The 15,080-nt window shown below is 39.9% G+C and overlaps 2 protein-coding genes across 4 annotated transcripts in view; both read right to left on the bottom strand.

The window, feature by feature from the left end:
- The window catches only part of svild (supervillin d), a 114,826-nt gene extending 103,286 nt beyond the window's left edge, over window positions 1–11,540 (bottom strand). Inside the window, exon 1 of the mRNA XM_034194745.1 lies at window positions 11,271–11,540. The gene's annotated coding sequence lies outside the window, so the exon portion shown is untranslated. The remainder of the gene's footprint in view (window positions 1–11,270) is intronic.
- The window catches only part of LOC117531606 (glycylpeptide N-tetradecanoyltransferase 2-like), a 28,734-nt gene continuing 16,011 nt past the window's right edge, over window positions 2,358–15,080 (bottom strand). For 2 of the 3 annotated variants that reach the window (XR_004566658.1, XR_004566657.1), the window contains 3 exons: window positions 14,863–15,000; window positions 14,064–14,174; window positions 2,358–2,372 (listed from right to left, as the gene is read on the bottom strand). Coding sequence is in view for 1 of the 3 variants with exons in the window: in XM_034194747.1 (XP_034050638.1) it covers window positions 14,151–14,174; window positions 14,863–15,000 (162 nt within the window). In the remaining 2 variants the exon portion in view is untranslated. Of the gene's footprint in view, window positions 2,373–13,945; window positions 14,175–14,862; window positions 15,001–15,080 lie in introns of those variants that run through there. The other variant, XM_034194747.1, reaches the window with a different exon arrangement.

The raw sequence follows: 15,080 nt of genomic DNA, 5'->3' as shown, positions 1-15,080 counted from the left end.
TGACAGTGCGACAGCGATGCAATGAACACAAGCACCACACTTGCAGTGAATTTCAGAAAGAGATTTAAGTTTTATTTTCTTTCAAATATGCACAAAGTCTGTGCGTGACATCTGTCTGTTAGCGCAGAGCAGACAACAGGTAAAAACAGAACAGCAGCACATGCACAGTGAGTTCTTATATATAAATACTAACACCTTACTTTTTCCCCAGATACACACCAAGTCATGTTCTGAGGCTGGCACAAGAAAAAGTACAGACATAACCTTCTTACCTGTCAACCACAAAGCACTTTCCACATAAATATATGTGTTCTCCATTCTTCCTGCTCAGAATGTGCAGGCCAGGGGTGTAGCCAGACGGGAAGAGGACAGAATGCCCCCCCAACACTCTTACAAGTAAAGGTCCAGTTTTTAAGACATTTTTTGCATATACTACTACTATATTGATAGCAACACTACTGCTACTATTTTTCACAACTAAAATGTTTAATCAGTACTTCTGAGCCGCAGTTTCACTACAATTCTATACTAAGTGTAATTGATGAGACATAAATATGTTTAGTTAATTTAACTTTTCTGCATAACTAAAATGGGATGTGAAGCAGTACACGTTTTTAAAAGCAATGTCTAAACGAGGGCATAACTGGGTCTATTTGGGGTTGTAGCTTTAAAAATCAGGTCAGCTAGGGTTAGGGAAGGCATAATTATGAACATGATTAAGATGCTCGGGGTTAGTAATCTTATCAAAGATGTAGGTTGTGATGTCAATTTGGGATAGAGTAAAAGGTAAAGATAAAGGGAAAACGTGCAAAAGAAATTACCCACACAACATACATTAAGAAGTATAACTAAAGGCCGAGGCCAAGGTTGAGAACCAAGAGAGACTGAGCATTTTGTGTAGTAGCTCCCAAGCTATGGAATGCACTGCCATTGTATCTACACTCTGTGGACTCTGCTGGAGCTTTTAAGGAGAAGCTCAAGATTCATTTGTACAGGATTGTGTTCATTTAGTATTGTGTTATTGCTGTTTTTAACTTTTGTGATTTTGTTTAAATTTTCCTGTTAAAGTAGACCTACATTGAAATAAATGCAGTCAGATCTTTGGACCAAAAAATGATTTATATTTAGACATAAGATCCTTCTGAATGTAGTAAAGTAAATCTGCAAGCCCAGATCTGTCATTCAACGGAGAAATCTTCATTTAAAAATGACAAATTTACAGCTAAAATTTAGCCCTCCACAAAACTGTCATCACATCCAGGACGCTGCCGAGACGTCAGGGAAAAGACCCTCTCCCAGCATGCATTGCGCGCGCCAACTGTAATTTGTGGATTTACGTCAGTTTGCATCTGCACCTTTTTCTTGTCTTATACGGAAGTATCTACTTTTTTTTAAAAAAACTTCAAATTGTCTTGTGGCACGTTTGGTGAGTACACATTTCTTTTATTTGTGCTTGAAAATTATTTTGGGGGACTTTTTCATACGCCCGCTTGATTGAGTGGTGTCGCATTGAAAATCTACTGTCTTTTGCCTCCGGTACCATCGCGGGGTACGGAGGCGAGACCCCGCAAAGAATCCCAGTCATTAAAAAGATATAAACCTCTCTCAGCGGCCATGGTGCTCTGCGGCTCCGATTACCGAGACGTGCGGCGCTGCAGAAAGTCTGTCCTTGCAGCAACAGGTGTTACCAGCCGCTCCGCATCAAAACAGCGAGCGTAGTCTCTGGACTTGTGCCAAGTTGGCTGCACCTCCATATTCAGTACACAGAGAGGTGGTGCCGGCTGCAAAGCAGACACGGGGGTGGTGTGTGTGGCCCCGCTTTGGCGGTTACCGAGCACGACTCGGTAAGCACAGCGGAGGCAGAGAGAGAGGCGTCGGGGAAGAACGGCGCCCGCTGTCAATGTCGCCGCTGATCTGAGCATGCAGAGCTGTATCTCACATTCATTGCAGCTTACTTTTGGATGCTGAAACCAGGATGGGTATAACAGTAACATTACTAACAGATAAAATCAATTTCAATGCAGGATTGGACTGAAGGCGGGAGCGCTCCGTCTTCTGCCGAACGTCACTGCAATGACCTGGATATACAAACAGTTTTTGCTGAGGGCCAAATTTTAGCTGCAAATTTGTCATTTTTAAACGAAGATTTCTCCGCTGAATTACAAATTTGGGCTTGCAGATTTACTTTACTGCATTCATAAGGGTCTTATAAATACATATCAGCTATTTCCTTCTGAGATCTGACCACATTTATTTCAATGCAGGTCTACTTTAAGTACTTTGTGATTGTATCTTGAAAGGTGTTATATAAATAAATTTTACTTAAAGTAGACCTGCATTGAAATAAATGTGGTAAAATGTGAGAAACAGATCTGTGTGCTCAGATCAGCAACGACATCGACAGTGGGCGCCGTTCTTCCTCTCCCGCTCTCTGCCTCCGCTGCGCATATTAAGTGTGCGGGCTCGTTAACCGCCGACGCGGGCCACTCACACCGCCCGTGTCTGCTTTGCAGCCGGTGTTGTGCCAGATTCAGCGCACAACACCGGCATCACCTCTCTGTCTACTGAATGGAGCTGCAGCACACTTGGCACAAGTCCTGAGATTACGCTCGCTGTTTTAATGCGAAGCGGCCGGTACACCTGTTGCTGCAAGGACAGACTTCTTGCGGCAAAATCCACAGCACCGCACGTCTCGCCAATCGGAGCCCCAGAGCTCCATGGACGCTGAGAGAGGTTTATATATTTTTAATGACTGGGATTCTTTGCGGGTCTTGCCTCCATATCTCACGATGGTACCGGAGGCGAAAGACAGTAGATTTTCAATGCGACACCACTCAATCAAACGGGCGTATGAAAAAGTCCCCCAAAATAATTTTCAAGCACAAATAAAAGAAATGTGTACTCACCAAACGTGCCGCAAGACAATATGAAGTTTTAAAAAAAGTAGATCCTTCCATATAAGACAAGAAAAAGGTGCAGATGCAAACTGACGTAAATCCACAAATTACAATTGGCGCAAAAAGGGTCTTATCCGTGACGTCTCGGCAGCGTCCATGATGAGAGGGACAGTTTGCAGAGGGCTAAATGTTAGCTGTAAATTTGTCATTTTCAAATGAAGATTTCTCCGTTGAATGACAGATCTGGGCTTGCAGATTTACTTTACTACATTCAGAAGGATCTCATGTGTAAATGTAAGTCATTTTTTGTTCAAAAAATCTGACTGCATTTTTTTCAATGCAGGTCTCCTTTAAGGTGCCTTGACACTTTACGCATTTTGGATTCACACTCTCACACACTGTCACAATGTCACTCCCTGTGTTCCCAGCCGGATGCCGCGCATCATTCTCTCCCTCTCTCTCTCTCTCTGATTGCATACTAGTGCGCGGATCACATTCGTGCGAGTGTCACAGCACCTTTACTTACTAAAGTATTAAAAAGCTCGGTTACACACCAACACAATTTATCTATCTTTAGACCAATGATACATAGAGTTTTGAGAAACGATGTAGAGCCGTAATAACAAGTGATGGTAAGAGTTTTTAGCATCACACTGATTATTCAAAAGAGAAAAAGATTTGCATTGTTCAAACTCAATGCAGTCACTCATTAGCAATTTTAGGCAAAATCCTTGCAACAACGTGTTAAAAACCTTGGTTACAATGATAAACATCACTTGCAGTCTCAATGTACTTTATTTTTATATATATACTACTTTTAAGTTAAGCAACACTCTGTGAGAACTGTTCAAAGTTAATCCCAAACTTTCACCTTTATGTCAAGGTACTTTAACAATAGCTTTATAAGGGATTGTAAACTGATCTGAATGTTTAACAAAGTGAAAAGTCCACTCAAACTCGAAAGAGTTTTTAATACTTTGTCAAAACCAATTTAATCAAGAAAATGTGTCAAATGGGTGATGTACCAGTGGAGTAAAGGTGCGCTGATACTTGCACAACTTTGATGCACGCACTTGCATGACAGTAAACTTGTCTTTAATGGGTGTAGACTGAATGTGAGAGGGGCGCCGGCATGTGCAATTGCGCAAAGAGAATTTTGAAATGTTCAAAAAAATCTTTCACCCGTAAATGTCGTGCAACGTGGCACAATCTGCTTGCCAACACTATGTACAGCTCGTCAGGTTGCATCAGCACACCGCATTCAAGCGCAGCTCGTCTGAAGGATTATAACAACATGTTAAATCTATCATAAACATACTTTTACAGCTGCACACAAGAAAGAAAGAACATGCAACTTTACCAAGCCATGACAACGTAAACATGACATAATTACCTTTTTAGACGGCTCCAAATGCTTTCTCCAGCTCATTCAAGCGCATGCGCGTGAACAGCTGCTGCTGGAGCGGTCCTGTGTGATTCAGGAAGTGATAAGAACCGCTTTCAGCAGCCAACTTTCAGAGAAAATGATTAATCCACCATGAAATAATTATTTTATATATGCAGCGTCCAGCGCAGAGTGTGTGGCAGCCAGTGGAACAAAATACTGTGTCCAGCTGGGAACACACAGGGTCACAACAACGTGCGTGCATCAAAGTCGTGCAAGTGTCAGGGCACCTTAAGTCATAAACTGTCATACTGGTCAGTGGGAAATAAGAATTTATTGCACTTCTTTTCTGACATTAAGATGCTTTGAAGTCCAAAATAAACACAGCCAATGTACAAAGGTGACAGTATGAGGAACACTAGCAATGATTAGCAATGGAACCAAAAGCAAACGACGCATTGTATAGCACTACCAACTGTTCTGGGGTGGTAAAAATCTTTGCAGACCAATGTATCTTTATGAAGAATCCGCTTAAATGGTTATAAGGACTTGTAATTGCCAACTGTGCTGTGATTCTGACCCTTGCCTTCTGCGCTATTGTTTACTTCTGATGAACATGATAAAAAAAAAGAAATTGGCAACTTGAGCCACAGTGGCAGCCTGTGGGTTTTTCAGGAGAAAAAAGAAAGCAGGCTAATGAATAACATGTTGATGTTCCAGTAAAAAGACAAGTCTGTACAGCAGGAGCTCTTGTCCACAGCACACTCCTTCACCTGTGTTGAGTCACAACGTCGTCTCTGCAGAGACAACAAAAACCACTCCAAAATCGACACGGTGCATTCACATTAATGATTACGCTTACTTCCAACAATGGAGTATCTGTATTTTTCTGGCTGTCTTAACATGGTGCAAAGAAAAACAGGTAAAGACAAGCAAACCCACCACATTCAGGGCCACTCCTTGCTTGTACGTTTGTTTTTATTATTCCGCCAGCTGCTCTCCACAGTCCGACTGTGCTTTTGGCCCTACATCATGACAGTGTTCTTCACTGTTTCACACTGTAATAAAGCAACATGTTCTCTTGCTGATGTATAGAGGAGAAAGACAAACGTGTGCTATCCTGCTCCGCACCTGACTCAGTGTCTTATCAAGGCATTCGCTGGTATCCTTTTTCTCCCTCTTGCTTAACAGTTGAGCAAGATGTTGGCAGCCTGTTGTGACACAGATCAATGATGCTTCAGAGAGAGACGCATTAGTTATCAAGTCTTTAAGTTGTGTTGTTTGAGGTTTCATTTTATCAGCCTCTTGGATAAAGACAAACAACACTGGTCTTCATAGCCAGCAAGACCCTGCGATTAGCAACAAGGCTTCACAAGCAGATTGACAAGCCTGTCAAGTCTTTATTTCATGTTACAGCCATTGTGCATGTTAAAAGACGCCAATATGGCTGAAGAATGTAGACTCACTCATCCTCATCATAGACGAGGGCTGCCCAAATCTGTTCCTGGAGAGCACCTGGACTGCATGTTTTCCTGCTCTGTTCACACCTGAGTATTTAATTCCTGGAGTTTCCCACCTCCTTATTGGCTGAGCACACCTGTCAGAGTTAAACAGCTGTGGGTGGAGCGGGGAGAGTGAAAAAACATGCCCTCCTGGAGCAGATTTGGGCAGCCCACCCACACACGGGAAAGTGGCTTGAGAGTAGGCATTAAAAATTTTGACCAGCATATTGCCCCAGTATCCATGGAGTAATAGCACAGACAACCACAATAATAAAATTCAAAATAAAATGCTCAGAAAGCACAAACACTGTTAACTCCACAGCAGCTAGCAACCACTGCCAGCAGAGCTGTGGATCCAGTAGCTCACACAGTTGACCAGGCTCCTAAATATTCATTAAAAATATCTTAAACTGATGAGTTACGTAAAATAATTAATAACACATTTGTCTTTTTTGTTGTTTTTGTACCAGACTGTAAACATACTTATTTATGCTTGAAAGTTAGACATTTTGGGTTACTTTCTGAATTGGGGAAAGCAGCCATTCGAAGAACTACAAGATTTAGTATTTGTGTTGGCTTTGTTCTTCAGTACTGGAGATTGTTGCTTGGTTCTCACCTCTATCCATCAGAACCGAAAGCTTCAGAGCTGAATATGCAGCAGTTTTTAAAGCATTATTTATGGAAAATCTGCAGACCCACTGACTCACTAACTTACTTACTCCATTATTCATGCACTTACCCTGCTAATCGCAGGGAATAACAGTGACACACTCCGCATACCTGCAAGAAATTATAGTAACTTTAGACTTTTATATCATCATGATGCACAGATCACTCATATGAAATTGAACTGCACTGAATTGTAATTGGATGAGACAGCTTTCTAACTTCAAATACACAGTGCACAGAAGCACTTGTCTACTACCTCTTTTAATCATTTTTCAATTAACAGACTTTTTTAAACTCAAAAGTAATCAAAACAGACTGACTATGTACTGAGTAGAAGTTCAACAAAAAAAATTTGTGAGCCATGAGATGGTTGATTGAAGGGAAATTCATTCAAATGTTTGTTTATCTTGGACAAAATCAGACAGTTCAATACCATCCTCAGTTCTGGGAAATTGTCATGGTACTTTTCAGGATTTTTTTAAAATTAATTTATTTATTTAGGGATTTTACAGATGAAATGAGTGAAACTTACTCAACCCAAAGATTACATGAGAAAGACTGTTCAGCTAATGTGCATCCACTGTTACACTGGGCTATGCCCCTTTGACCCAGACAAAGATTACTTTGATTGCAAAGTATCCCCCCAACCCCAAACCAATCTACTGTAGATAACCCCGAGTTTTTCAAATTACTGTCAGATTTCTCATATGGGAAATCCAAGGGTACAGTGACAGTGTGCATTGAACAATGTCAACATGTGTTTTGTACACCAGCGTTCTTTTCCTTTCTTATCACAGGTGTTTTACAGAAACCACCAAATGTTCACTCTGAATGTAAGAATGTGTCTTGTTTGCACAAAGAGGGTATCTGACCTCCATTCCACCACACTCACCAAATTTGCCCAGTCCAGTGGGTAAAAGGGTGAAGATAGTAGGCTTAGAGCAATAAATGCCTGCTACTAAATGCTCTGTATGCAGTGATCCATAGTACAGTTCAGGGTTTCCCCTACCATTTAGACTGGGTGTTTACTAGGGGTGTAACAATACACCTCCCTCACAATTCGGTACATTTCACAATTTCAGGATCATCGTGGACATCAAATTAGGGATGGGAAAGATCCAAACCCAGATCGGTATCAGGTTCCGATACTGGTACTGTGAATCCTCTCAACTACTGTTGTTTGCTCTCTGCTTGTTTACGGACAAGCAGGAGGGAGGAGGTTTTCTGAAGCCGGGCTGTTTGAGAGCGCTCTCTTCCGCAGTGTTCTGGCTGCAGTTAGAGGCAAATTTCTGTTCAGCTCTCGGGTTCAAATTGTCTGTTTGTCGAGCACAGATTTTCCAAAAAATTAACTGAATTGTTGCTGAAAATGTGTGCTAAAAAGTTAGCTGCTTCACTGTCCTGAGGCTGTAAAACGCCAGCTCAGCGTGCAGCCGAGGAGGCCAGCAAACAGAGATTCTGTCCGCTGAAAGGGAAAAAGGTCGCCATTAAAATCCTGTGCGTGAGCATTGGTGATGATCCATTTATTTTACAGTTGAAAGGCTTTGTGTTTCCAAAAAGTTCTAAGTTTGCACAGCACGAAAACTGCTGTTTTCGAGAGGAAGAAAAAGAGACAGACGGAGGGAAAGAGAAAGCGAGTGAGAGAGTGCGTGAGAGACAGACAGACAGAGAGGGAGACAGACACAGAGGGACAGAGACAGGCAGGGAGAGAGAGAGAGTGCTGTCTTTTCTCTTTAAGTCTATGAAAGTCTATAAAAAAATAAAAGTACTTCATTCTTTCACCAAAACATCAAATCTACACTTTCATCTTAGATACACCTTCTGGCAAATTGTAGCTCAACTTTCAGGTCTCCTTTTTAAGAATATCCTCATATAAAATCAACAATAATGATAATAATAATAAAGCAAACGGAGCTCTGGTATCGGATCAGACAACTTCAAGTATCGGAATCTTTTCGGAAGTGAAAAATTGTGGATTGGTGCATCCCTACATCAAATGTAGTGAATTCATCTGTATGTGTAATTCACAATGGTCCCACTCAGAGTGTTCAAATACACATGGAGTAAACACCAACTGGAAACCAAACCGTAGGAGAAGACGAGACAGAAACAAGACAGAGCAGCCAGCCCACAGCTCATACAAGAGCTGATAATGCAGCCACTGATAATGCCACACATTTTCTTTCCAAACACAGCAAAAAACATCATGCCCTGACTTAAGACATATCAGCAATTCTTCCAGCATGTCTGATTGTGCAGGAGGTCAAATATGGGAGCAGACCCATACCATAACCTGACTGTTCTTCAAGAACTTCCAGCTACCTTACACAGTGCCACTGCTCTGCCAGTGACCCAGTATCAGCTATGAACAAAGGTAGGCCAACCTTAATCTTCGCCTAGACTGTGAATAAGATGAATCAGAGTCCATGTTTTACTTGCAGCTGGCACATACACTTGGCCCATTTCCCGTTCAAACAGATCTGCATCCAGCCCAAAACAGGCCTGGCCAATCAGAGCTGTTTATTTGATTTGGGGCAGCCTTTATACAATGATGGACAATGGAGCACCATTGAGGCACTTTTCTAAATCACCACACTGTTTGTATTTCTTCATGACTTATGTAAATTAAGTCAGAGACATTTTCAGTACTATGGAAACATTCGTGTATTCACCACAGTCTGAAGAAAAATGATTGTAAAAGTGATAGTTTAAGTCATTACTTACTGGGCTTTGGTGAATTTTCATCTTAGAATGTCTACTTGAACACTTCAATGTCCTGTTGCCATGTAAATCCTACATAAATAATACAGTTCAACAAAGCCAATCCTCAACCTTAAAAACAACTGACATTTTTTGACAAATTTTTAACAAAACAAAAATTGTTAATGGGAATTACAAAGATGTGCATGCATGGTAGGTGTTCATTTACTGTCCTGTAAAAATAGCCCATATCTACTTATAGCCTCTGAAAATGAAGGACTGTATAAGAAATGACTAATTCCTAAATAGTAAAAAATAGTAAAAAGTATAGGGCCACTAAACTTTTTTTTTTTTTTAAGATTTAAGGCATAAAAATAATTTTCTTTGGCACTACTACAATTTCATTTATTAGCCTTTAAATAAAAGGATTCATAATATGACATTACCAGTTCGATCAAAATTCCTGTTGTTCACAAAAAAGTTAATAAAAGGTTCCCCTGAAGGGTAAAATATCAAAAGAACAGACAGACTTGAACTACTGGCAGCAGCTACGGTTGAGACCCATACAGTTGACAATAGTGACATCATAGATCACATGGAGGTTTCCCCAGACTTGCGCAAGGGATTATGGGAGGGACACGGTGGCAGCCAGTCAGAGCAGAGAACCACAGTGACGTCACTGGCTGGTCTCTCTCTGGCTGCTAATCCAACTTGGTGAAAGACATTTCAAAACGGCTGTGTTTGTGTATAAAGCTAACACGTTTCTCACATCTTATGTAAAACCTAGTGAGAAATAAACACTTGTAAAACTAAAAACGCTGTTCTTGTAACCTGATAATGCCTCTGAAGTGATTTACAAGACATTTCATGGATGTCAGCGTAACTTCTGGTCTTCCAGCTCATGCGTGTACGCACACGTTTCTAAAATATCCAACATTATAATGCTTGGATTTCAGAAGAAACTAAAATTTCATTAATTTGGTGAAATTTGGGTGGCCTTATACCTTTAATGCAATTTTTCTTTTTTTGGTTCCTCAGCCTCATCCAAAAAGAGCCAGCAACACCGCCTACTTGGAGATACCAAACGTGAAGTCAAAAAGCACAAATACTCCCTGAGACAGAAACTGATGCAAATGTCAATCAATTTTGGAAAGGAAAGTTCTCATCTTTTCTATGTCTGTACAGTAGCTTGCACAATGTACAGCATCCTAAACTGCTCTGCAAGCTCTGATGTTCTCTTCTCTGCTGGCAGCTTGTTTTCTTTTTTGGAGGAAGCGCTGAGAGATTTTATTGGAGTGGTGGGTGAAAACTGACTGGATATCGAGATGAGCGGTCTGTGAGGGGAGCGTCCAGTTCCGTGTGTGATGAGCAGAAATTCTCACTGCAATGCTTTGCTCATATGATCTGAAGTTGTTTCATTATGCGAAAATAATAACAAAATAATATATGACATCATCAGAAATTAATGTATGACAACTTTCTTAAATAATACTTTAAAAGCCAAAACAGCCCTAAAATTACACACAGAGATAAAACAACATGACAAATGGCACGGTACACCCCTCAAACTGTTGGTGGTAGGCACACAGTTACATCATGATACACCAAGGTACCAAAAATTGGATACCACCAAATTGTTCAACTACTTGAATTAAAGATCAATCTTGATTGTTTCACTTCAACATGTTTTGGTGGCGTACACAGGTTAACAACAACAACAAAAAAACCACAAACAAACAAAATACAAAAAATACTCATGCACACTTTACAGCATTGTGTTACAACAGACATAAACAGTTCCAACTGCATGCTGGTTAAACTGACAGTTAACCTCCAGCAGTATCTGCAAAGAAAATAATTGTGCAATTTCAGCCATCACCCATAATTGGTGTAAATAACTGAGGAAGGAAACTGAAGTCTTGACAGCTGGAGTGTTTCAACACAAATCTGCGCGCAGCTTTTTCGCAAAACATGCCATATGGTCACCGATGAGTATTTCCTTCAACACCTGTCAAACACTGTTCCACCAAAAGCTCTCAGTCCGTGACTACACCAAAGGGACGCATACAACGCAACAACGAACACACAACACACAAATGGTCCACTTTATATGCAACCTACCTGCAACACTTTGTTGTCCACAAGTCCGCAAACACATCTTTCAGAGGCACGATCCTTCAAAAAGCTAACATTAGCAAAAAACTTCCTGACAACGCAAACCTGTAAGCGCGGTGCCGTCACTCAAGTAACGTAAACCCAGTAAAAGCGACTTGTTGCTTGGGATGGAAAAAATAAATTCAACATTAAACAAAAGCTGCTGACTTTGTTGACAACTGTTTATCTTTTTGTGTTCGTCCTCGTACGAAGCCGACACTCACACAACAGAGGAAGCGGTAAACAGAACGCTGCCACTGCAGCTCGGTAACTTCAAAAATTAAACGCCTTCTTGATGCTGATTGGCCCAAACTGAAAATAAAAGAACATCTTCTTTCTGATGATTGGATCAAACCATAGGCTGTGGTCCACAATAGAAAGCATAATGCTGCTTTCAGGTGCATCTCGGAAACGGTGTTTATCTTCTATTTGACCATTTATCTGAAGCGTTTGTGCACACTAATACGCAGGTTCTTTCTGTGTGGAGTTTGCGTGTTCTCTCCATGTCTCAAAACATTACGAACCCAATCAATATGTTTCATGTTTGTCTGGTCAGCTTTATTTCATTTGTTAATTTACATCTTCCAGACAATATGGGGATATCACACTAATCGCAGGCTGAATCAGTGGATCGCTCTCAAACTGCAATTTATGGTCTGAAACAGCAAGCAGAAATCCAGATTAGGAGCTTCCGTGACATATGTCACAAAACTCCAATAACTCTTTCTTAAAGCCTAACTTTTGATTACAGCAGAGGAGCTTCTACACGCACAAATAAATAAATGTGGCACTTTGAGGATATTTAACAGTAAACCTCAGCTATATTTTAACTTAAAAGGTACATGAAAATTGGTGTTGCATCATGTAATGTTTAATTTGTTTTTGTTATTTATTTATTTACAAGTTGAAATCGTTTTAATTTCTCCCCCACATCACCTGAAGGCATCACAGTATGTTGAGGTCATGTGCTGTCCCATCGTTTTCTATTTTTCTGTCAATCACTCAAACTAACACGGAAACAACCAATTGTTTATTTAGGATTACAAAAAAAAAAAAAAAAAAAAAAAAAAAAAAAAAACCCAAATATAAAACAACATGCAGATTTTATACATTACTGTGTCCAGTACTTAAAAATAAAATGGGCTGTTGTAAAATGCTAGTGTTAGATCGCCCCCTGTCGGTAATTTTAAAGCAATGCAAATATTGCCCCCACCGCCAAAGCTGCAATATTTTTGTCCTACAAATGGACTTTCAAAATACTGATAAACTTTTAAAATATATAGTTTATAATAAATTAACAGAAATTCTATATTTTTTTTCTGAAATATTATAATGCAGAGTCAGTAAATAATAAATAATAAATACATTTCTCAGACCTTGGCTTGCCAAACACTATTCTTGTCTTCAGAAAAACATGACATGACCATAATGCGACATTAATATACGAGGACATTAACAGCAACATTCTGATGAGAGAATGAATCATCCACTTTATGCAATGTATTGTAGCATTCAGTAATGAGTTTAATCAATAATATATTTTCAGATTTTTTTTTATTAAGACACAGATCTCATCCATAATACATCTATACGAGAGCAAAATTTGGCAGCTTTAAAGCTACAGTGTGTAGGATTTAGTGTCATCTAGTGGTGAAGTTGTAGATTGCATGATTGCCATCGCCGGCAAGGATTTTGTGTCTTTTCATGTTTTCACCTCTTTGGCCATGGGGTTTCATCCTTTCTTGCCTTCTCTTAACATGGTTCTGCATTTTGCAAAAATGAGAGTTCTTAAACTTGTTTGCCTGCAGTGGTAAACAGGAAACAGTGTATCAAGATTCAACAAAAGATTCTTCTTTTTTGCTTCAGTCTTCTTACTGGCCTGTTGTATCAACACTGTGGTGCAATATGGTGGCCTCCATTGGCGGGTTGCTCCCATGTAGATGTGAAGGGCTCATACCAACCTCATGAACACGCATTGACTCGTTGTTACAGGTAATTATACCCTCATGGATAGATAGTTATGAATGCTATATTGCATTTTAATAAATGCCACTAAATCCTGCAGACTGTATCTTTAAGTTTGACATTAAAAGTATAACAAGTGTGTAAATTCCACATCAAAATGTCCACTGTATGAATGTGCACATATGTTTTAATTTATTATTTGCACTAATATCAAGTAGCATGCACATCAAAATGTGAAGAATAATCAATCAATCAATCAATCAATTTTTTTATATAGCGCCAAATCACAACAAACAGTTGCCCCAAGGCGCTTTATATTGTAAGGCAAGGCCATACAATAATTATGTAAAACCCCAACGGTCAAAACGACCCCCTGTGAGCAAGCACTTGGCTACAGTGGGAAGGAAAAACTCCCTTTTAACAGGAAGAAACCTCCAGCAGAACCAGGCTCAGGGAGGGGCAGTCTTCTGCTGGGACTGGTTGGGGCTGAGGGAGAGAACCAGGAAAAGACATGCTGTGGAGGGGAGCAGAGATCGATCACTAATGATTAAATGCAGAGTGGTGCATACAGAGCAAAAAGAGAAAGAAACAGTGCATCATGGGAACCCCCCAGCAGTCTACGTCTATAGCAGCATAACTAAGGGATGGTTCAGGGTCACCTGATCCAGCCCTAACTATAAGCTTTAGCAAAAAGGAAAGTTTTAACACCGTGTCAGTGACTGAATTTATTTATATTTTCCATCATGTGAGAAACGCTGCTTCCAGTGTGACACTTGCATCCACATATTTACAGACACAATTTCATCTTTGTGATTTTGATAGATTTGCTCTTGTAACACCTTTAACATTTCCTCCTCTATGTTCTTCACGGCCCTCGGTGGGTCAGTTTGGCAACACCAACCCCACCTGTAATAAATAAAGAAAGATATTATTGTTAAATTACTGATGACTGGCAACAATTAAATGAGCTGTTTACTGAAAAATAGCAATATTTAAATCCCTCAATACATGTCAGGGACTGTGGTAGCTGTAGGTACTTGAGACAGAATAGTACTGTGACCTTGAAAGCGTGATTTGTACTGAACCATAAGGGAGGTATATCATTCAATAACTCATAAACTCACGAACACAGGAACTTCAAGTTTAACATGACCATGAATGCTAATATGAAAGTTAATTTCTTGCAGTTGTTTGTATCTCGTCATACTCAGCATTGAGATTTTGATAGTTAAATGTTTTTTGTTTTTAACTGACATAATTATCACATTTGATGACATTTAAGTGATTGGAGCCGCTGCAGAATATTTAGTGTTCTATGTGTGCGTATAGTGAACTTGTAGGGCAGCAAATTGGTTTAAATAAATTTCTTTTAAGATGTATGCTACAAAAGCAAAAGAGATCAATGACAATGTATAACTGTACTTGCGTAAATGTATCAGTATTTTGTTACAATGATAGTAAATGGTTTTTATTGGAATAGCTGTAGTAGAAGATGTTTTTCACTGGATGAAATCCATAAAATGTTTGCTCAAATCCCGCATCTGTCAGTATCGAGGAATGACACGAATGTGTTTGGACACCCGGTGTCCAGTACCTCGCTTGGATTCATGTGAGGACACATCCAGTTATAAAGGTAGTAATGCAAGGTCTCATCACTGATGCTGAACTTGAGTTTCTCCAGAAAACTCCTGTTATCCATCACATCGAGAGCAGTGAAGATGTCGTGACCTTTCTGCCGGTGAGAGAAAGAAAGCTTTTATTATTTGACCGTTAGTTGAAAAATACACACACAGAGACACACAACTACACACA

Source organism: Thalassophryne amazonica, chromosome 18 (genome assembly GCF_902500255.1).
Source record: "Thalassophryne amazonica chromosome 18, fThaAma1.1, whole genome shotgun sequence".
Lineage (NCBI taxonomy): Eukaryota > Metazoa > Chordata > Actinopteri > Batrachoidiformes > Batrachoididae > Thalassophryne > Thalassophryne amazonica.
The sequence above is the reverse complement of the archived record's forward strand: the minus strand, read 5'-3'. Positions and strand labels throughout refer to the sequence as shown.